Source organism: Ovis canadensis, chromosome 11 (assembly GCF_042477335.2).
Source record: "Ovis canadensis isolate MfBH-ARS-UI-01 breed Bighorn chromosome 11, ARS-UI_OviCan_v2, whole genome shotgun sequence".
Taxonomy (NCBI): Eukaryota; Metazoa; Chordata; class Mammalia; order Artiodactyla; family Bovidae; genus Ovis; species Ovis canadensis.
In genome coordinates this window covers 44,066,972-44,091,038 of record NC_091255.1, presented here as the reverse complement: position 1 = coordinate 44,091,038, position 24,067 = coordinate 44,066,972, and the positions used below count along the sequence as shown (strand labels likewise).

The 24,067-nt window shown below is 37.4% G+C and overlaps 1 protein-coding gene across 8 annotated transcripts in view; it reads right to left on the bottom strand.

Annotated features, from left to right (window-relative positions):
- Window positions 1–24,067, bottom strand: part of SPAG9 (sperm associated antigen 9) — a 152,299-nt gene that overhangs the window by 107,854 nt on the left and 20,378 nt on the right. For 7 of the 8 annotated variants that reach the window (XM_069603657.1, XM_069603662.1, XM_069603652.1 and 4 more), the window contains exon 2: window positions 9,387–9,507. In XM_069603657.1, coding sequence (XP_069459758.1) covers window positions 9,387–9,507 — 121 coding nt within the window. Of the gene's footprint in view, window positions 1–1,299; window positions 1,381–9,386; window positions 9,508–24,067 lie in introns of those variants that run through there. The other variant, XM_069603661.1, reaches the window with a different exon arrangement.

Sequence of the window (24,067 nt, the reverse complement as noted above, 5' to 3'; positions counted from 1 at the left end):
TATTAGAAACAGTCGATTTAAATTTCACATGGGGAAAGAATTCCTTGGCAGTCCAAGAGTTAGGACTCAACACTTCCAGTACCATGGCCCAAGTTTAACCCTCTGTTTGGGTAATACGGCACAGCAAATAAATAAGTTTCACATGAACAAAAAATAACATATAACATCTGAGTCATTATATATGTCTTTTGTGGCTTATTTGCTACAGCAACTAACTAGAGTTGCCTTAATTCATACATTAGCTCACAAACATGCGTTAAAAATCTCTTAAAAGACATTCTAAATTATCAAAGGTGTGTCACCCCATGGTGCTAAAGAATAGTTTATATCTTTGTTATTCTGGATGATTTTCTGAATATTATTTTGGCCATTATTTTCTCCAACCTAACATTTCCAGCAAGTATCCTGACAGAAACTATCTATGGCTTCCCGCATTTCATGTTTTAACTGTACTATGATTGTGAAAATCAATATTATATTTTTAGCTATATGAGTTAACCACCAAGATCATATACAAATTAAGAATCTTTCACTCTTTTCTCAACATACTACTTAGATCAACACAACAGCATAGTCATTGGACTGACTCAGTTTTCTCAAGGCCAAAGTCACATGAGATGGTATAGTGTTTAAATGACAAGTACATTTAAATGTTGGGAAGAGCCATATCTTCACAGTCCTGAATGCCATTAAGTAATCAGTAAGGAAATGAAAAGAAAAGTAGAAGGGATGGGAAAGTGGGAAAGAAAGGCCCATCTGGGCAAAGATGGTAGACAACCCCCAAAATCTCAAGTATCATAAAGCTAACCTATACCTATATTATTGTATCATATCTGAAGATATGAAGAACAATCTTAAACAAGAAAAGATTGTTTCTAGTCTAATAGTTATCATGTGAATCCAAACTTCAAAATAATCTCAGGAAAAATCCTAAAATCATATCATTTTACTCAAACTAGCCACAAGCTGAGATTAACTTGAAATAAACAAGATTCTGTTCATCCTTCCTATCCCAAAACAACATACAACTAATCTGCCAATTTTTAAGCTGTTAATACTCAATGGGAGAAAAAAATAAATCAAGGGATCAAAAAAATCAAAAAACAAAAAAGAGTAAGGGGGGGAAGATAAGAGAAGAATCAAGAGACTAATTCAAAATGTTTCCCTTAGAATAGCTAATGAAGATACTTTAGCCTCATTTTAATTGCTCTTTCTTTCCATTCATCTTTCCAAAGAGCAAGAGGATATGATTAAGGCAGGAAGAGCCACCTGCTCTACCTGCTCAAAATCAGAGCTTACCTCCTTAGATTGGTGGCCTTTGCCAAGTTTGGAACACCTTTTCCATCTGTTGTCTTCTGCCCCATCAGACTGCTGATAGGCCTATGGGGGGAAGAAAGAGAAACAGACCTGCTAGAACTCCATATCCAACTCATTATTTGCCTTCTCAAAAGGAATCATCAATTCTTACTATTCAAGGAAGGCAGATAATCCAACTGTTACTTGGCCTCAGAAGACGGACACTGGTCTTTCAGAAGCTTTCCTTGAACAATTTAGCATTAAATGTCTCAACAGGTAAGCAAGAATCAAATGCTCACTTGAGAGCAAACAAATCAGACACAACCACATCAAAACAGCAATTAAAACCTCTGCTCTGCCAATTAAGTCCTTCACCATGTCCCTAACCTTCAACAAAAGATTTTTCAAACAGGTATTATATACCACCTGAAGTCTCTTTGTAGGGAGAATCCATGTTTTCCCTCAGCACATGTTCCTATGTATCATCTTCATGATCAAGAACTACTTCCTCATGATCAACCAAAAACAGCAAATTCATTTTCTCTGATTTAATCTTCCAAATTTATAGAAAAACAACTTGGTACCTTCCTTATTCGTTTCTTTAGTAAAGAAGAACCAAACCATTCATGTTTATTCTGTTCTCTAAGCTAAATCACCATCAATTCTTTAATTCTTACTCATAAAATTAATTTTCCATGAAACTTTATTCTAGATATTAATTATGAACTTCAACCTTAAGTTTCTCAATCAACAACACGTCTACAGAAACCAAACACTCCAAATACAGATAAAAAAACATAAAGCAGATCTGAAGGCCACATAGGTATTACCTAATGAAGCAGAAGCAATAAAATGTTAGTATTTACATAAATACTATCTTGCATATCTTGTGCCAAATTGTCTGCTTCCCTCTCATGTACTCTTTAAAAAAAATCCTTATATAAGGCCTATTAAATATACAGAATTCTTAGTATTGCAAAGAACTAGATTCAAGTTAAATGAACTATAAAAAACTTTCTATACAATAAAATTTTTGTAATTTTTTAAAATCAGGAAATATAAATCTAAACTTTAAAGCTACCTTAACAAATATGCTTTCAACAAAATATAAATCATCATATCTCTTTACATCATTCTAAAAATAATGTAGAAAGGGACAGCCTACTGACAAAATAAAATTAAAACAGAAGTAACTTATTAGAGTATTATTGAAATTCTGAAAGTATTAACATTCTTTACCAATTGCAAAGTACAGTAAAAATGCTGATAAAGCTCTATATTGGCCTCAAGCTATTTTTTTTTTTAATAACTTTAAAAAATAGTGACAGAAAATATTTAGGTCCTCTCAACTATTAACATTGGTGAGAAATTATACCTGTTAGCTGAAAAACATTGTTTTTTTCTGTGTTGTGAAAATTCTAATTTATCAACCATATCATTAAAAGATAGCCCTTACTTTAAATAATAATTTTCAAATGTGAAGTATGTTTTAAGCCATTTATTCCTTTAAAATTAAAAATGTTAATGGTTTTACTGCCTTCCCATTATGTTGCATCTCATGATGTGCTAATTCTTATGACCAATAAGTAGAGTTCTCTTTCCAATAAGTGTTTCAGGTAAAGACTTGAAGGTATTTTATTAGACTAAAATCAATGCCAAATTTGAAAAGCAAATACGGGAGACAGAAGTGTAGAAAGGTCAGAGTATAAAACTCTACCATAAAATGTTTTCAGGTGTCAAAAGCATTTTTCCATTTAATTTTTTTTTAATCCCCGCCCCTCCATTTAATTTTACAAAGTGGATTTTCATTCAAAGGAAGAAAAGGAAGAATCAGAGATTACTTAGGTAGCTTAAAATCACTAAATCTTGCCATCTTCTACACAATTCAAGAAAAAAGCCATCTCTTTTAAACTGGAGGGCAACAAAATTTTCCCAAGGAAAAAATCAAATAAATAACAAACAGTTCTGTAACAAATCTGGGGGCTAATATGTTGTAAATAAAGACTCAAATTCATAAGTTATAAAAAATTAAATGGAGTTTGCTACTAATTCTTACTTCTCCAATTCTGTACACATTAAAAATGGCCAAACACTACTAAATACCAAAAACCACTCTCTGTTCCTATTCTGACGCACTTCTGTAACTTTGTTCATGTTCTCTGACCTACTTCTGAGCCACCAGGGAAGCCCAACTATATCCTAAGAAAATTACCAAAAGAGGGCAATCCAGGTGTGACAGAATTATTCACTATAATATGATTTGCTACAGTAGGGAAAAATGTCCAGCCAACCAATAGAAATTTTTTTACTTTTTTTTAAATTCACCTATATTTACTTTTTACCAATTCATGTATTCCTTCTTTCCAGAAAGGATTTTAGGTATGTTAACAATTCACTATATATGTATAAAATTTGGACCAAGGAAAAAACAATTTAAATACACCACTCAAGTAATATGGCCCAAACCAGTTGTTATGGTTGTACTTCAAAAATTTATTCTGAATTTCTGAGTAGCCAAGGTAAAAAACCAAAGTAGCCATTAAATAATTCTCAGAGAAAAAGAGAAAGCAAAGTTCCTCAGGGAAAACAATAATTGTTAATAGATGGCATAGCTTCCGGATGATGGGTGAGAGCCCACATTTAAAAAATAATTATTAAACATTAAATGCATGAACATTCACATTATAGGGGTCCCAGAAGGAGAAAAGAGAGAGAAAGGACTCAAGGAAATATTTGAAGAGATAATAGCTGAAAACTTCCCTAACATGGAAAAAGAAATAACAAAATCCAGGAAGTACACAGAGCCCCAGAAAGGGTAAACCCAAGAAGGAACACACCGAGACACATAGTAATCAAACTAACAAAAACTAAATATAAAGATAAAATATTAAAAGCAACAAGGGAAAAATGACAAATTACAAGGGAACTCCTATCAGGCTATCAGATGATTTCTCAACAGAAACTCTACAAGTCAGAAGGGAATGGCATGACATGTTTAAAGTGACAAAAGGGAAGAACCTACAACCAAGAATACCACTTAGCAAGACTACCTACCTAGCAAGACTCTCCTTCAGATTTGATGGACAAATCAAAAGCTTTTCAGACAAGCAAAAGTTAACAGAATTCAGCACCACCAAACCAGCTTTACACAAATGCTAAAGAACTTCTCTAGGCAGAAAACAAGAGAAGGAAAAGTCCTACCTACAGAAAACAAACCCAGAACAATTAAGAAAATGGTAATAGGATCATACATATCAATAATTACCTTAAATATAAATGGATTAAATGCACCAATCAAAAGACACAGACTGGCTGAACAGATGAAAACATGTTCATGTACACACTTCCACTTCCCACATCACTCTGCTTGACACCCCCTCCCCAAATTGTATGCAATTATTTTTTATTGTTAGGTTAATCATGTTCCCATTATGACTTGCAATTGCAATCATCTTTCATTCTTTGTCTGGTTATTGATTATGAAAACTGATAAACATCTTTTGCTATTGTGATTATGTAACTATTATCACTTAATATCACTGTATCATGACTGGTCAACAGAATTAGAATTCTATATCCGAAAACTACCATTTAATAGAAAAACCTGTAATCACTTTTTAAAGTCCAGATGTCTATCAGAATTATCTTGGAACTTTTTGAAAAATACAAATGCCCAGGTATTGCTTTTTTTTTCAGAGCTCCAGATGTGTTTTAATGAGCAGCCATATTTAAAAACAACTGGACGATATGAGGATCTTTTACTTTTATCTAGTTTGTTTCACTTTTTCCATTTCATATTCAGTGTTCCCATTTCATTTAGTTTGTTTTCCAATTTCTCATCTTTCTTTCTTATGTTCTTTCTCAAGCCTTTATCTAGTGTAGTACAAAAGCTTTTGTATACATATATCTTTAAAAATATGCATCATATACATATATTTTAGAAAACTTACAAATTTTTGCCTAACTGAAAAATTTATGACATTTTGCTTCCACTTGTTTGACTTAGTATGAATAGAATGCTAGATTTCTAAATTTAAAAAAATAGATACACAACAAGCAACAAAGGTCTACTGTATAGCACAGGGAACTATAGTCAAGATTTTATAATAACATATAATGAAAATAATTTCAAAAATAACATGTGTATATGTATAACTGAATCACACACACACACAAAAGAATTCTACTTTTTGAAATTTACTAATGTTTTATCTTTCTGCCAGTTTTTCTAAGTGTCCTATGGATGTCTAATAATGTATAAGATACAAAATTTTAAATATATTTGTGTAGGATATGATATTAAATATAAATCTATATTTAAATTATTAACATCATTCAAGATGCTCTATTATTTTTTCTGCATTTGATAAAATATTCTCAAATGTTAATATAATTATATATTTTTTCTTTTCCCCTATATTTTTTCTGATTTTTGCTTTATGTATCTTTCTTGTTAAGGTGTCTAATGGTTTATGATGTCTATCTTCTTTGTGAATTGTACTTTTTACCATTAAAAATATTCGTTTCATTCAAAATAAATGTTTAAAAATAATGATTAAAGATTATACAATAAGGAAAATACTTACGATAATGTTTAACATACAAAATTATATACACACTATGTAGTGATATAAAAGCATGATACATATGGAAAAGATGGGATGGTCATACACATAACCTTTTCTCCCCACAAAATTATGATTTCCTTTACTGCAATGACCATACCATGCTGTTCTGTGCCAAAACATACCTCGAGGCTGAATGCTAGGCAGACAGTAGTAGTTTAATATTCTTTAACTTACTAAACTGTCTGTACTTACTTGACTTAATCAAGATAGTATTTGGTTTATAAAAATAGAAATGATCAGTATATAACAGAAATAATACAAAAAGTATTTTCTGATGAAGAATTCATTGCTACCACTATCAATGGCAAGGTTGACTGTAAACACCTTTCATAGCTGAAGGGCACCAAAAAAACCTCAATCCACAACTTCCTTATACCACTGCATAATTTCAAATTCTTCCTTTAAGGCTCACAAGATGTTAACTACCAAGAAGTGTTACTATTATTCTCAAATAAAATAATATGCATCCTTTTAAAACATGCTTTATTCATGTTTGAAAAGCCAGAATATTTCTTAGGTAGTTCAAACTTTTTATAAGAGAGCAACCAGAAATCTCCAAAATCAAACATGACCATAAAATTATAACAAAATTTTTGTATCATCAAAAATTTAAAAATCATACCACAAAAACCTGATAGATTCCACAGTATTAAAAGTTGTCAAGTATGTCCTTTAATTCAGTTCCTGTTTCTTGACTTTTTCTTACTTCTCAAATAGCAAGTAACTACATAAAAACTTTCCCTTTTAACATAAGCAGTAGTCTGAAAGCAGAACTTGGACTTTCACTAAGACTGCTTTTTACAAGGGGTATGTGTCCTCAAACACGTCAACCAAAACTGACAGTCTTTTAAAGTTAAAGACTCTAACATATTTATAAAAACAAACATGGAAATGGATGATATTATTATCATATGGACTCAAAAAATAGTACAGAAAAAACCGATCCATCCTTCTTCTCTACAGGTATCATCATCGGTAATTTCTTTGGCCTTAAATGCTTAAATATAGATGTTCAGAACACTAAAAAACACATTTTAAAAAAAGATGTTGGGTTACACTGATTCTAATAAAAATCACTACCCAGTCTTAAAATATAAAATAGTAGAATTAAGATTAAAGTCCAGATATTCTGTATCCTGTTATACAAAAAAGAATTTATATACTCTGACCTCATCCATTTATACATGCTTCCATCTTTTTGAAAAACATATTCCCAGTCCCAGTTTTCCCATAAGATTGAGCACAGAAGATACTTTAAAATTACCTCTTACCACCAATTTCGTTAAAAAACAAACGGGCTTTTGCTTCATATTGGAGACCTGGGGAAGCAAAAACTAAAGCAGTAAAATGAAAAAGGTCAAATTATGTTTCCCTACCTACCATTTTTTTCAGATGTTTAAAATGTGGTAAAATAAAGAGAAGAAAAATTTTGGATATTCTTAGATTTCATATCATACTCACTTAGAGAAAAATAGAAGAGAGAGGAAAACAAGTACATGGAAAAGATAAAACAGATTCCCAAGTATCAAAGGAGAAGGGAACAAGTTCCAAAGCATTCATAAAAGGAGACTCATGATAGCCTTAACTCATGGACCAAGAGATTATTAGTTTTGCACCTGAATGGTCAATTTTGATTAACCACAGTTTTAAGTTCTTTAACTGTTATTTAGACAAGATTTATTTCAAATTGGAAGAGCAGGAAAAAAGCAGAGGATGACAGACATCCAGGGGGAGAAATTCTTAGAATATTATATTAATAACAAAAATAAAGTTTTTCAATCAAATTTAGCTCAAGACCATATCTAATATTTGGTGAATAATTTACTCATTCCTTTCATAAAGAATTGTCAATTATTTTTAAGTGACACCGTATTTTTAAAATTGTTGTTCAGTCACCCAATTGTGTCTGACTCTTTGTGACCCCATGGACTGCAGCACAACAGGCCTCCCTGTCCCTCACCATCACTCAAGTTCATGTCCATTGCCCAAGTTCATGTCCATCACATGGTAATCATGGTAACCAGTACAGTACTTCTGAGAGAGCAATGAGGGAATGGATACCAAAGAATATGACAATTCCAAAAAAGGTAGGTATGACTCACTAGACTGGATAAAATATTAATTTTTAAAGCTACTGGTATTATTGCTTCTTGGCCTTTTGGTTAAGATCAAGTGTAAAAGCTACTGTTATCAAGTATAAGGTAATTCTTCCTTTAATAATTTCCTATCACAGAAGCAGCTTATTTAATGCATCAAAAGATTCTAGATAGGGTGTTCCTTTCAAAGCCAAAAGAAAATTTTCTTACACAAAACTTGATACTCCTCAGAAGTTAAGAGGAAAACGTACAGGTAAAAGAATGAGAGGGTAGTTCTGTCGCAACCATAGCTTTAGTGTTTTGTTCTAAAATACGTCTCTGATATGAAAACACAATCAGGTTAGTTAACAAAGGTGTCTACAAGCCTAAAAGACATGGCACATCACTCATTTTGTCTCATTTTGTCTGCCTTCCATTACCAAATATCCATGGCTCCCTTCTGTGACATCTGCTTAATAGCCAGTTCTCCTTGAATTCTAAAATGCTTAAAACGCAAAATTCTAATGATTCTAAGTTTAGCTCTACTGAACTCTTCCAGAGTCCTAAAAGCAGCAGTTACTACACACACTCTAAGCCTGATGAAAGTTATTCTTCATATATGCCAGTCCTTTTACAGCAATGCCACTATGTGACCACAAAGGGTGATGTGGGAAGAGTAACAGCTGGGCATCTCTTGTTCCCTAGAATTCTAAAAGTCTGCAATTCTGGGAGAAAAAACTGGAGAGCAACCTGCCTGAATTAAACATGAAAATATGCCATGATCTTTCTTTTTTGAATTTTTACTTAATTAGGTCCACTTTCATTAGCCAAAAGGGGGGACTTGTCTATAGAATTACAAATAATCATTATTTTTGAATCAAGAATATATGAAATTATATTAAAAATAAAATGATTTTCAAAAATGACATTCTGTACCCCTAAATGCCCTCAGTTCTCCATTAGAGAGGAATGAAAATTCAGTAATTTTTTATACATGCTCTGAAGCTAGAGTTTCTCTTAATTTTTAAATTTCAAAGCAATACAGAAACCAACAGAACTTTGTGTTGCTGATTAAAACTTGAAGAAAGGATCCACATGTACACACTCGAGAATCCTGTATAATGGATACAGTATAATGTCAACTACTATTCAATGTAAACTACAAACAAAACCCGAGAGGCAAAGTGAAGAAGAGAGTCCTGTAGGTATCTAACTTGGGGCATTTCCGCAGACATGGGGACACCACGAAAATGTGAACAAAAAATACTAAAACTAGATCTCAGATCTCTCTCTTGAGTCTGGGGTGACAATTCCATGCATATTTTTGGACTCCTAGTCAAATGTCAGGATGAGTTACCATTCCACTCTTTTAACATATTTTACTTACTCTGGTCAGCATAGTTTTTGGCCTTGAGTTCAAGTTGTCTTGTTTGAGATTCTAAAGATTCCACTCTGGTCTGTAAATCTTTTTTTTCTTGTTCTTGAGAGTCTTCAAATTCAATGAATTTCTAATAAAGAAGAAAAATATATTATTTTCATTAGATAAATGAAACTTATTAACATTATAAACTCCCATGTTTCTTGGTATCAAGAATCACAATTAGGCATTAACTACTCAAAACAGTCTCATGGAAAGGTCTAGGGGACTTTCCTGACAGTGCAGTGCTTGAGATTCTGTACTTCTACTCAGGGAGCATGGGTTTGATCCCTGGTCAGGGTAACTAAGACCCTACATGCCTCACAACATGGCCAAAAATTTTTTTTTTAAATTAAGGTTTAAAAATCTCCAAATATAGAAGGGAAAAGATGACAAAATAATGTTTATGAAAATGTATCTACTTCATTGTAATATGCATTTCAAAGAAAATATATAAATCTTTTAACTTAGCCTATAACATGTAAAACAGAAAAGTACAGAATAATGAAATATCAATAAATATATATTAAATGATTCTCTGAATAATGAACAGTCTTCTAAATTACCTGAACCATGTGCTAGCATGTGCTAGAAATACCTCCATTAATCAAATTTACTAAAATCACTCTCATTATGGAGTTATCAATGAATCTCTCTTCATCTTGTTTTATGAACTGTTTTATCTGCATCATCTGGCAACTGACTACTCATTTCTCCTTAAAAAAATTTCCCCCAATTTGATCTTTTCCTTGTTTTCCTCCCACTTTGCTGATTGCTCCTTCTTGGTCTTCATTCGTCCTCTTGTCCCCACTTTCTTAACGCCGGTAAGCTCAGTCTCTGCACAACTCTTTTTCTTCGTCGTTTCTTCTTGTTACCTAGTGACCGTAATGTTAAATGCTAAATGAATGCTAACAACCTCCAAATTTCTAACTCAGTCTCTAGCCCAGATCTGAATTCTAGATTTGCAATGTTCAAATGCCCGCTGGACAACTTCATCTGAATGTCTAATAAGAGCCTTAGGGCTTCCCTAGTGGTCTAGTGGATAAGCATCCAACTGCCAATGCCAGGGTTCAAGCCCTGCTCCAGGAAGATCTCACATGCTGCAGAGCAACGAAGCCCAGTGTCCTAAAGCCCTCAAACCACAACTATTGAGGGCTCCTTAGAGCTGGTGCTTCACAACAAGAGAAGCCACCGCAATGAGAGAAACTCATTCACTGCAACTACAGATAGCTCCCACTCTCCACAACTGGAGAAAGCCTGCATGTAGCAACAAAGACAGCCAAAAATAAATAATTAATTAAAGAGAGAAAAAAAAGGAACCTTAAACTTGACATGTCAAAGCTTGCTCCTCCTGGTCTTACCTAGCTCACTAAATTACTATAGTCAATTGCTCAGGCTCAAAATTCTACTTCAATCCAATCCTTTGGCAAGTCTACCTTCAGGTTTGACCACTCCTCTCCATCTTCACCACCACCCTGCTCTGTGCCACCATTATCCACTGCCTGGATAAGTGCAGCAGCAGTCTTTTCCAAACTGGCCTCCTACTTCCACCTGTGCCCCTTTACAATGCATTTTCCACACAGTAGTTAGGGTGACAGTTTCTAAAAATCACATCAGCGTATGCCTATGCTGAAAATACTTTGATTTCATTCTTCCAAAGTCCTTAACCACAGCCTCCGCAGGACTAATGTAATCAATCCTCCTCTTACTTATTTGACATCATTCTAACACTCTTCCTTCAGATATTTAGATGTCTCATTCTGTTCTCACCTCCTTAATATCTTTGTTCAAATGTTAGCTTCTTACTAAGACTTTCTTTACCCATCATATTTAAAACTGCAACACCCACTCACTACTTCTCTTGTTTCTTCCTCTATCGCACTTATCCTCATCTAAAACACCATCAGTTCAATTTGGTAACTAAGTCACGTCTGACACATTGCAACCCCATGGGCAGCAGCACGCCAGGCTTCCCGGTCCATCACCACCTCCTGGAGCTTACTCAAACTCATGTCCATTCAGTCAGTGATGCCATCCAGCCATCTCATCCTCTGTCTTCCCCTTCTCCTCCTGCCCCCCATCTCTCCCAGCATCAGAGTCTTTTCCAATGAGTCAACTCTTCGCATGAGGTGGCCAAAGTACTGGAGTTTCAGCTTCAGCATCAGTCCTTCCAATGAATTTTCAGGACTGATTTCCTTTAGGATGGACTGGTTGGATCCCTTGATGTCCAAGAGACTCTCAAGAGTCTTCTCCAACACCACAGTTCAAAAGCATCAATTCTTTGGCACTCAACTTTCTTTATAGTCCAACTCTCACATCCATATATAACTACTGGAAAAACCACAGCTTTGACTAAACAGATTTTGTTGGCAAAGCAATGACACTGCTTTTTAATATGCTGTCTAGGTTGGTCATAGCTTTTCTTCCAAGGAGCAAGTATCTTTTAATTTCATGGCTGCAGTCACCATCTGCAGTGATTCTGGAGCTCAAAATATAGTCTGTCACTGTTTCCATTGTTTCCCCATCTATTTGGCATGAAGTGATGGAACTGGATGCCATGATCTTAGTTTTTTGAATGATGAGTTTTAAGCCAATTGTTTCACTCTCCTCTTTGACTTTCATCAAGAGGCTCTTTAGCTTTTCTTCACTTTCTGCCATAAGGGTGGTGTCATCTGCGTATCTGAGGTTATTGATATTACTCCTAGCAATCTTGATTCCAGCGTGTGCTTCATTCAGCACAGCATTTTGCATGATGTATTCTGCACGTAAGTTAAATAAGCATGGTGACAATATACGGCCTTGATGTACTGCTTTCCCAATTTGGAACCAGTTTGTTGTTCCATGTCCAGTTCTAACTGTTGCTTCCTGACCTGCATACAGATTTCTCAAGAGGTAGGTCAGGTGGTCTGGTATTCCCATCTCTTTCAGAATTTTCCACAGTTTGTTGTGATCCACACAGTCAAAGGCTTTGACATAGTCAATAAAGCAGAAGCAGGTGTTTTTCTGGAACTCTCTTGCTTTTCTCATGATCCAATGGATGTTGGCAATTTGCTCTCTGGTTCCTCTGCCTTTTCTAAATCCAGCTTGAACACCTGGAAGTTCATGGTTCACATACTGTTGAAGCCTGGTTTAGAGGATTTTGAGCATTACTTTACTAGTATGTGAGATGAGCACAATTGTGCGGTAGTTTAAGCATTCTTTGGCATTGCCTTTCTTTAGGATTAGACTGAAAACTGCCCTTTTCCAGTCCTGTGGCCACTGCTGAGTTTTCCAAATTTGCTTGCATATTGAGTGCAGCACTTTCACAACATCATCTTTTAGGATTTGAAATAGCTCAACTGGAATTCCATCACCTCCACTAGCTTTATTCGTGGTGATGCTTCCTAAGGCCCACTTGACTTCACATTCCAGGATGTCTGGCTCTAGGTGAGTGATCACACCATCATGGTTATCTGAGTCATGAAGATCTTTTTTGTATAGTTCTTCTGTGTATTCTTACCACCTCTTCTTAATATCTTCTGCTTCTGTTAGGTCCACACCGTTTCTGTCCTTTATTGTGCCTATCTTTGCACAAAGTGTTCCCTTAGTATCTCTAATTTTCTTGAAGAGGCCTCTAGTTTTCCCCCACTCTATTGTTTTCCTCTATTTCTTTGCATTGATCACTAACTAGCAAGGCTTTCTCGTCTCTCCTTCCTATTCTTTGGAACTCTGCATTCAAATGAGTATATCTTTCCTTTTCTCCTTTGCCTTTAGTTTTTTGCCTCAGCTATTTGTAACCCCTCCTCAGACAACCATTTTGACATTTTGCATTTCTTTTTCTTGGGGATGGTCTTGATCACTGTCTCCTGGACAGTATCACGAACCTCCATCCATAGTTCTTTAGGCACTCCATCAGATCTAATCCCTTGAATCTATCACTTTCACTGTATAATCATAAGGGATTTGATTTAGGCCATACCTGAAAGGTCTAGTGGTTTTCCCTACTTTCTTCAATTTAAGTCTGAATTTGGCAATAAGGAGTTCATGATCTGCGCCACAGTCAGCTCCTGTTCTTTTTGCTGACTGTATAGAGCTTCTCCATCTTTGGCTGCAAAGAATAAAATCAATCTGATTCTGTGTTGGCCATCTGGTGATGTGCATGTGCAGAGCCATCTCTTGTGTTGTTGGAAGAGGGTGTTTGCTCTGACCAGTGCGTTCTCTTGGCAGATCTCCGTTAGCCTTTGTCCTGCTTCCTTCTGTGCTCTAAGGCCAAATTTGCCTGTTACTCCAGGGATCTCTTAACTTTCTACTTTCACATTCCAGTCCCCTATAATGAAAAGGACATCGTTTTTGGACAATGTTCTAGAAGGTCTTGTAGGTCTTCATAGAACCATCCAACTTCAGCTTCTTCAGCATTACTGGTTGGGACACAGGCTTGGATTACTGTGATATTGAATGGTTTGCCTTAGAAATGAATCGCGATCATTCTGTCATTTTTGAGATTGCACCCAAGTACTGCATTTCAGACTCTTCTGCTGACTATGAGCTACTCCATTTCTAAGGGATTCTTGCCCACAATAGTAGATATAATGGTCATCTGAGTTAAATTCACCCATTCCAGTCCATTTTCATTCACTGATTCCTAAAATGTTGATGTTCACTCTTGCCATCTCCTGTTTGACCACCTCCAATTTACTTTGATTCATGGACCTAACATTACAGGTTCTTATGCAATACTGTTCTTAACAGCATCAGACTTTACTTCCATCACCAGTCACATCCACAACTGGGTGCTGTTTTTGCTTTAACTCTATCTCGTCATTCTTTCTGGAGTTACTTCTTCACTGATCTCCCGCAGCATACTGGGCACCTACTGACCCAGGGAGTTCATCTTTAACTATCCAATCTTTCTGCCTTTTGATACTGTTCATGGGGTTCTCAAGGCAAGAAAACTGAAGTAGTTTGCCATTCCCTTCTCCAGTGGACCACATTTTGTCAGAACTCTCTACCATGACCCATCTGTCTTGAGTGGCCCTACATGGCATGGCTCATGGTTTCATGAAATTCGACATGGCTGTGGTCCATGTGATCAGTGTGGTTAGTTTTCTGTGACTGTGGTTTTCATTCTGTCTGCCTCTGATGAATAAGGATAAGAGGTTTATGGAAGCTTCCTGATGGGAGAGACTGACTGTGGGGGAAACTGGGTCTTGTTCTGATGGGCAGGGCCATGCTCAGTAAATCTTCAATCCAATTTTCTGTTGATGGGCAGGGCTGTGTTCCCTCCCTATTGTTTGACCTGAGGCCAAACTATGGTGGAGGTAATGAAGATAATGGCAACCTCCTTCATGCCCTTATCTTCATTACCTCCATGTACGGAGCTTCCTTGGTGGCTCAGAGGTTAAAGTGTCTGCCTCCAATGCGGGAGACCCGGGTTTGATCCCTGAGTCGGGAAGATCCCCTGGAGAAGGAAATGGCAATCCACTCCAGTATTCTTGCCTGGAGATCCCATGGACGGAGAAGCCCAGTAGTTATAGCCCACGGGGTCGCAAAGAGTCGGACATGACTGAGTGACTTCACCTTACCTCACCTCACCTAAGGAGTCACTCAGTACCCCCGACCCTGTACCAGGCCACCAACAGCCCATGCCTCTGCTGGAGACTTCAGGACACTCACGGGCAAGTCTGGGTCAGTCTCTTGTGGAGGTCACTGCTCCTTTTTCCTGGGTCCTGGAGCACACAAGGTTTTGTTCATGCCCTCCAAAAGCCTGTTTCCCCAGTCCTGTGTAAGTTCTGGTGGCTCTAGGGTGGGGTTAATGGCAACCTCCTCCAAGAGGGCTTATGCTATACCCAGGTCTGCTGCACCCAGAGCCCCTGCCCCTGCAGCAGGTCACTGCTGACCCGTACCTCTGCAGAAGACACTCAAACACAGTTCTGGCTCAGTCTCTGTGGGGTTTCTGGGTCCTATATATTCCAGTAATTTATCTTATTTATTACCTGCCTTGCCTTGCTAGAATGTAGGTTTCATGAGGGCAGGGATTTGTTTTGTTTGCTGTTGTATTTCAGAGAAGGCAATGGCACCCCACTCCAGTACTCTTGCCTAGAAAATCCCATGGACAGAGGAGCCTGGTAGGCTGGAGTGCATGGGGTCGCTAAGAGTCGGACACGACTGAGCAACTTCACTTTCACCTTTCACTTTCATGCATTGGAGAAGGAAATGGCAACCCACTCCAGTGTTCTTGCCTGGAGAATCCCAGGAATGGTGGAGCCTGATGGCCTGCCATCTATGGGGTCGCACAGAGTCGGACACGACTGAAGCGACTTAGCAGCAGCAGCAGCTGTTCTATTTCCAGTGCAAAGAATGACAATGGTGCATAGCAGGTGCTCAAACATTTGTTAAACGAATGAATAAATGAAAAAATTTTCAGAGTAAAAAAACTAAAACCCATATAGAAAAATGTATAGTTCACAAATAAACTTGTTCTTGTAGTTCAGTTGCTACGTCCAATTCTGCAACCCCACGGACAGTAGCATGCCAGGCTTCCTGGTCCTTCACTATCACCCAGTTTGCTCAGATTCATGTCCATTGAGTTGCTGATGCTATCTAACCATCTCATCCTCTGCCCCCTCTTCTCCTTTCTCCTTCAATCTTTCCCAGCATCAGGTCTTTTCCAATGAGCTGGCTTTTCTCATCAGGTGGCCAAAACATTGGAGATTCAGCTTCACCATCAGTCCTTCCAATGAATATACAGGGTTGATTCTGTTAGGAAATAAATATCACTAAATACAATCTAGTTTTAGTATGAAATTTACTATTACCTACTTCATCTATCCTGGAACTTTTCAATCACTGTAGTAGACACTCTGCACACACTATCTTCCTTTGAAGAACTTCTCCCCAGTTTCATGCTAAATCTATTCAGCTCATGCAGTTTGACTAGTGAGGACTTCATCTCCCTAGGTCTGGGCATACAACCTGAACCTGACTGATCAGAGTCTTCTCTCTGGGACACGTGCTAGTTTTTGGAAAGAATTATATCTCTTCTCAGCTGAAGAGACATCCTTCTCAACAGACGGAGAAAGCATGCCTCAAAACAAAATCAATGTAAAAGAAAACAAAGAACATGTGGCAGGGACAGCAAGGAACCCTAATTAGAGATACTATTTGAGTCTTAGATTCAGTATTTCCTGGAGCCAGCATTTTCCAATTGTTTCATTTTTTCAGTTACATTAGCCAATAAATTCTATTTTTATAGAGGGAAAAGGAGTACGTCAAGGCTGTATACTGTCACCCTGCTTATTTAACTTCTATGCAGAGTACATCATGAGAAATGCTGGACTGGAAGAAGCACAAGTTGGAATCAAGATTGCCGGGAGAAATATCAATAACCTCAGATATGCAGATGACACCACCCTCATGGCAGAAAGTGAAGAGGAACTAAAAAGCCTCTTGATGAAAGTGAAAGAAGAGAGTGAAAAAGTTGGCTTAAAGCTCAACATTCAGAAAATGAAGATCATGGCATCTGGTCCCATCACTTCATGGGAAATAGATGGGGAAACAGTGGAAACAGTGTCAGACTTTATTTTTTTGGGTTCCAAAATCACTGCAGATGGTGACTGCAGCCATGAAATTAAGACGCTTACTCCTTGGAAGAAAAGTTATGACCAACCTAGAGAGCATATTCAAAAGCAGAGGCATTACTTTGACAACAAAGGTCTAGTCAAGGCTATGACTTTTCCAGTGGTCATGTATGGATGTGAGAGTTGAACTGTGAAGAAAGCTGAGCGCCGAAGAATTGATGCTTTTGAAGTGGTGTTGGAGAAGACTCGAGAGTCCCTTGGACTGCAAGGAGATCCAATCAGTCCATTCTAAAAGAGATCAGTCCTGGGTGTTCTTTGGAAGGACTGATGCTGAAGCTGAAACTCCAGTACTTTGGCCACCTCATGCGAAGAGTTGACTCATTGGAAAAGACTCTGATGCTGGGAGAGATTGGGGGCAGGAGAGAAGGGGACGACAGGATGAGATGGCTGGATGGCATCACCGACTCGATGGACATGAGTTTGAGTGAACTCTGGGAGTTGGTGATGGACAGGGAGGCCTGGCATGCTGCAATTCATGGGGTCGCAAAGAGTCAGACACAACTGAGCGACTGAACTAAACTGATAGAGGCTTGAGTTGGTTTCTACCACAAGAAACTGAAAGCATCCTTTATATTCATCTACTTTCCGTTACGAGTTATTTTATTTTCTCATTTTATTAGTCAATATTTCCACATCTTTGAAGCCTGAAACATTCAACATCTGACACATTGGTTCTTAATCATTCGGGAGTCTGCCCTTCCCAAACCTTGCCCTCTACTTTTCTATGAAGATATTTCATATTTCAGAGATTTCTGGGAAGCCTGAAGCAGCCATTGTCTATTTTTTTGTAGAGTATTAATCTAAAAATGATTACATAAAGAAGTACTCCAGAAAATCCAAATTTTAAACGTGTTAAATCTTGGTTTGGAAATGTGCAGCTGCTGCCCTCCTTTAAAATGCTAATTACTACAGCACAACAAAAATAAATATTCCTCAGTTCTGATAAGGCACAGAAACAGACCACACAGGGCAATGAAAGCCTGGGAGGACAAACACTTCGTAATAGACTTCAAAGAGTAATCAAGAAAAAGTAACAAATGATTGAAATTTTCAAAACTATTATCCAAGAAACTGTATCTGTCAAATAGATTAGTTTTGAGCCATTGTTTCATGAAATATCCCTGATACCACAGATAATCTTGGGAAAAGAAGCTCCTGTAGGGTAGGATAATTCAAAAAACTTCAGAAAATGACCTGGTTCTATATGGCACTTGGAAATAATGTACAAGTAAAAAACATAAAAATTTAGGAAAAAAATGAGAAACAGAGTTCTATGAAATTCAATCAGCTGCTAAAATAAGAGTGTTGGCAAAAAAAGGTATAGACTCCTGGTTCTAAGGGAGTCTTTTTCTGTCTCTTTCTGTACTTAATCTTCTCATACTATATTTCACTATATATTCATATATATTTCACTATAGTGAAAATAATTAGGCAATATGTGGCACGGATTACACTAACAGAAAGTTCTCCTCTATGCTCAGAGAGCCTAGGTGGCCTAGTTAGCATATATATGTGAGTACTGCTAAAATTCTTCATAGCTTTGTAGACTACAAACATGTTTGACTCAAGTTTTAAAAATTTAACTTACTTCAAAATAACATGTCTGCTTTCTACTCCTGTATTTTCAAATTAACACACAGACTGAGACAACAAAAAATTGGAACGAAGCCCATTCTGTCACTTTCTAGTCAAAGAAAAATTACTGTCACAATTAAACAAAACCACACACTTACAATGACTGTTTTCCAGATGCCAGGAGAAGTACACTAGGAGGTGAAGTAGTGCACAGAGGTTTATTACAAACTACTAAGTAATGACATTCAAAAGACTAAATCAAATGACACATTAACTAAAAAGTAAAAACTCTTTGTCCAACCAATCTATGCACTTACTTCATGACAGCCACCAAAGAAACAGCTATCAAAATAACACGTTAAGCACTACAATGGAACCAAGTACAAGGGCCAATAGAAACAGAGAAATAAGTAACTAAATCTGATTTAAGTAAAAAAGAAAGAGAAGCCATTTTGGCTACCTTGAAAGAAATAGATTATCTGACAAAATGTGGTAAAAACATTACAGGCAGAGTTAACAGCATATGCAAATGCATAGAGGCATAAAGACCGAGGCATGCCCATGGAGAAAAGCTCAGGGTTTGGAATTTCAGTAAATAATGTAAAAGGTAAACGATTAGCCAAAGAGTGAGTTGGAAATCTCTCCTCTGATTCACAAAGGTAGTAAGTGGGCAAGTAAGAGTCCATTCATCCATCCATCCTTTCAACACACAACTTGAGTATTCTAAGATGGTGAGAATGTAGCCGACTGTAAGACACTCCTGGTCCCTATGCGCCACTGCTTGAAATCTGGCAGAGGAAAATACACCTTAAACATCTGTAACTGATGGGAATTCCCTGGCAGTTCAGTGGTCAGTATTCCTTGCTTCCGCTACAGAGGACCTGGGTTAGATCCTGGTTGGGGAACTAAGATCCCAAAAACCATGTGACAAGGTCAAAAAAAAAAAAAAAAAAACTGACAAAGACTGATTTGCAAAGATAAGTAACAGGATAGTTGTCTACTTGGAGGTTACTGTTAGTAAGGAATGGCTGTTATTTCTTTTACTGTTTTTTCTCTCAGCAGGCTTGTAGTTTGTATGGTAAGTCAAATTAGTACACTATACTATGCTACACATTTCACAATCCACAGAATTGTCTCTTTCATACAATTAACAGTTGAAAACTGCAAAACAAATTTTTGTAATGCTTTGCTTCTATCTTTAGAGAGACTTTTTAAAAAAATTGGAGTATAATTGATTTACAATATTGTGTTACTTTCACTTAGGTATACAGCAAAGTGAATCAGTTATACATACACATATGTGTGTGCTGTGCTAAGCTGCTTCAGTTGTGTCCGACTCTGCAACCCCATGGACTGTAGCCCTCCAGGATCCTCTGTCCATGGGATTCTCCAGGCAAGAATACTGAAGTGAGTTGCCATGGCCTCCTCCAGGCGCTCTTCCCAAACCAGGGAGCAAACCCACGTCTCTTGTCTCCTGCACTGGCAGGCAGTCCTTTACCACAAGCACCACCTGGGAAGCCCACATACACATCTATCCACTCTTTTTTTTAGATTCATTCCCCAGTAGACCATTACAGAGTATTGAATAGAGCCTGTTACTTTCTCAGTGATAACAACATGGGATAACACAACCTTGGTTTATAACTTTATCCCAGGCTTGTATATGATGTGATTCTCTCCAAGACTTTCTAAAATGAGGATTTAACATTTCAAACTCTGAATACAAAAAAGACTTTAAAAATCATAGTTCAAGTTCACACACAATGCAACCACACTATAATCATATGTGACACAAGAAAGGATATCAGAAAAGTGTATAATGTGGAAATGACATGGTATGACTAAAGACATTTCTGAGACATTTAAACTGAGACCTAAAGGATTAAAAAAAAGTTTATAAAGAACAAAAAGTTCATCAAACTGAAAGAAACTAAGGAAATCCAGAATGGCCAAGCTCAGAGATTTGAGAAAGAGAATGGCCTGAGATGAGGATGGAATATAGATAAAAAACAAATCACATAGAGCCTTACAGGATACTGGGTCACGTTAAGGATGATCGAACTCCACTCATACTTTGAAAAGCTTAGTTTCTGAGGATACGGAAAATGGGTTGTGCTGAGAAGGAAACAAGAGTATCTGAATGGAGACCAAAGGTAACCATATTAATGAGAGATGATTACATGCTAGCAGTGAGGATGGAAAGATGAAAATGAATTCAAGCTATTTTGGAGATAAAATAAACAGGACTGGTGACTGAATGAAAAAGAGAATGAAAGCTCAGGAAAAAGTCAAGCTTCCTGAACTGACCAAAAGTGAGGATGGTGGTACCACTTGTTGAGTATAAACAGAAGAGAGAGTGGTATAAGTAATATAATAGATTTTTTTTCCCCCAGATAGTTTCCTCCATTTTTACTGAAAAGTCAGGCTTTTATCAGTCTCCCATCAGGCCTCCCCTTTCAGGCTTCCAGCAATGCAAAGAGGATCTTAACACTAAATTTCCTCTTAGTCCAGCCTGTGGCCTGTGTTTCAAGGGGACCCACCATGGAGAAGATTTTGAGGCCAAGTTTTTCCCCTTCTTGCCCCTCCTCATAGCTGGAAGAGGGGCTAGAAGTAGATAACCCTTCCTTTTTCCCTGGTATTCAGTAAGCTTCTCCTTTCACCTCTTCTGCCTTGAAAAATCTGCTCTCTCAGGAAGTGTTGGTTGCTCAGTCATGTCCAACTCTTTGCGACCCCATGGTCTATGGCCCACCAGGTTCCTCTGTCCATGGAATTCTCCAGGCAGGAAACTGGAATGGGTTGCCATTTCCTCCTCCAGGGGATCTTCCTCATCCAAGGATCGAACTTGGGTCTCCTGCATTGCAGACAGATTCTTTACCATCTGGGCCACTAGAAAAGCCAGGGAAGCTCTTTGCAGGAAATGAACTGACAGACTCATCCACACTGAGGTTTACGTGGTGGATAGGGCTTCACTGCTGACTTCTCTTGGGGTATTTTAAGTTCAAATGGTGTGAAATCCAAGAGCTGAACCAGGAAAACTAGAACTTTACACACCAGAAAGTAGACTGTGCCTTCTCAGAATGCACACCCTTGGGGTTCAGCCATTTGCCTCACTTCTCACAGCCTCATGGCTGGATGAGCCCCATCTCCTTTTTGGGATGCTTTCCCTCTGTTCTGCAAACCACAGGTTCTGGGGGGCCACACCCTCTCTTGGTTATAAGGCTGCTTGATACTTTATCCAAGGAGGAGACAATCACAATGTTTTGTCCCAAAGCTCCCACCCATCCCACCTGGGAGGGCTGGCTGGGCTGGATCCAGTTGCTCTTAGATCTCCAGATGAAAGCTCCAGGCTATGCCACTGATCTGAACCAGAACATTAACAAGAATAGAATAATAGAATTGATTTTAAATACCAAGGCAAACTACCTAAGAGGTATTCAAGAGTACCATATGGAATATTTATTTGTAAAAGTATCTCATTATTTGGAATCTAACTGGTACAACCAACATGGAAGTTAGCAATGTGGATCAAAGTTCTTGGAGAATGAATGAAAAAAATGTCACTTTTACCATACTTTAACAGCTTTGATATATTACCTCATATATAGTGTGATCCTACAATTATAAACTGGAGGAAAAGTAAATGGGCAAAAGAAAAGCTTTGGTGGCCTATATTAAAAAGGCTGTTTAACAGTGATGGGATTTAGGGTGACTTTATCTTTTTTTAATAGCCTTATTTTTAAGTAGTCTTCAGACTTCCCTGGCAGTTCAGTGGTTAAGACTTCCCACTTCCAATGCAAGGTTCTACCCCTGTTTGGGAAACTAAGATCACATATAGGGTTAGTGCAGCCAACAACAAAAAAAGAAGGAAGTCTAAAGATGCTAAGTTTTTTGTTTGTTTTTGCAATAAACATGTAAAATTAATAAAGGAAAGGGGGAAATGCAAACTGTAGGCGTATATCCCTTTAAAGGTGGCTCAAGAGCTAAGGATGAACCTTGATTCATTTGCATTTCATCTCAGAAAAAGCTTGATATATCAAGCATTCATTAATACTGTCATTTATCTGACCAAAAATTTTTGGTTTTCCTAATGTGGCTGCATGAGGTCTTAATTGCAGTATGCAGAATCTTAGTTCCCTGATCAGGGACTGAACCCAGGTGCACTGAATGGGGAATGTGGAGGCTTAACCACTGGACAATCAGGGAAGTTTCTAAGAGCATTTTTTTAAATGCAGTTGATCAAAAAAATCTGAAATGGAATACTGAAACAAAGGAAAATCAATGTGAAGGGATAGTTTACTTTTAATTATATACAACTGGCCCCCTGGAGAAGGGAAAAGCTACCTACTCCAGTATTCTGGCCTGGAGAATTCCATGGACTGTATAGTCTATGGGGTCACAAAGAGTCAGACACAACTGAGCAACTTTCACTCACTCACTCACTCACTCATGGAGATAGTAAAGGACAGGGGAGCCTGGCATGCTACAGTCCATGGGGTCACAAAGAGTTGGACACATCTTAACTACTGAACATGTTATATATACACCATGACGGTATATTAGATCTGCTGAAGTTGAATGCTAAAATACAAGAGTGATGTATTTCAGGACTAGAATATTGACGTGTGGATCCATTCCAGAAAGCTTATTATTACTATAACTTGCATGAAATAGTACTTTTAGGGAATTCCCTAATGGTCCAGTGGTTAACACTCCACGCTTTCCCTGCGGGGGCACAGGTTCAGTCCATAGTCAGGGAATTAACATGCCCCAACCTTGCATCACAGTCACCAAAAAAAAAAAAAGAATAACAGTTTTTTTTAGGCAAAGTAAATAGGATTTTGGAGGCTGTACCCTAGCCAGAGACAGTTTAAAAAAAAAAAAAAGTAAAATGAATGCTCATAAGAAACCTGTAAGCATTCATCATTGATTTAATGTGATTCAATTTCTTGCCAGCAGCATAACTTTATAAAAATGGCCAACCTACAGTACATTTGGCAAATGGTAGGGTTAGGGCAATATCAAAACCAAGGCAGGAGAGAGGCAGTTTCTCAAACTACAAAGCAGTGCTATCCCTAGAGAATTCTGGTTCCTTTCCCCCAACACAGGAGAGTCTGTCAGATCCTTCAGATGTGTTGGTATAGGGTGTACACCTCTCCACAACCCACCTGTTTGTCCATCCATTTTTCTAAGCTACTCTCTCACACACAGTTTTTTTAAAAAAGTGTTAGGGGACTGGGATAAAAGCCCACCAATGGGCATTTTCATCTTGTGTTATAAATATATCTTCATTAGATACTCCTTTCTCCTCTCAATAACTAATTGGCCAACAACAAATGTGACTCCAGACAAACTCTCGTGGGAGCAATGAGACACTTAAAAAAAAAAAAAAGTCGGCATACAATACAAATTCATCTCAGGATTCAAAAATAATAATCTTTGTGATGAAGCAAAATGGTTTCA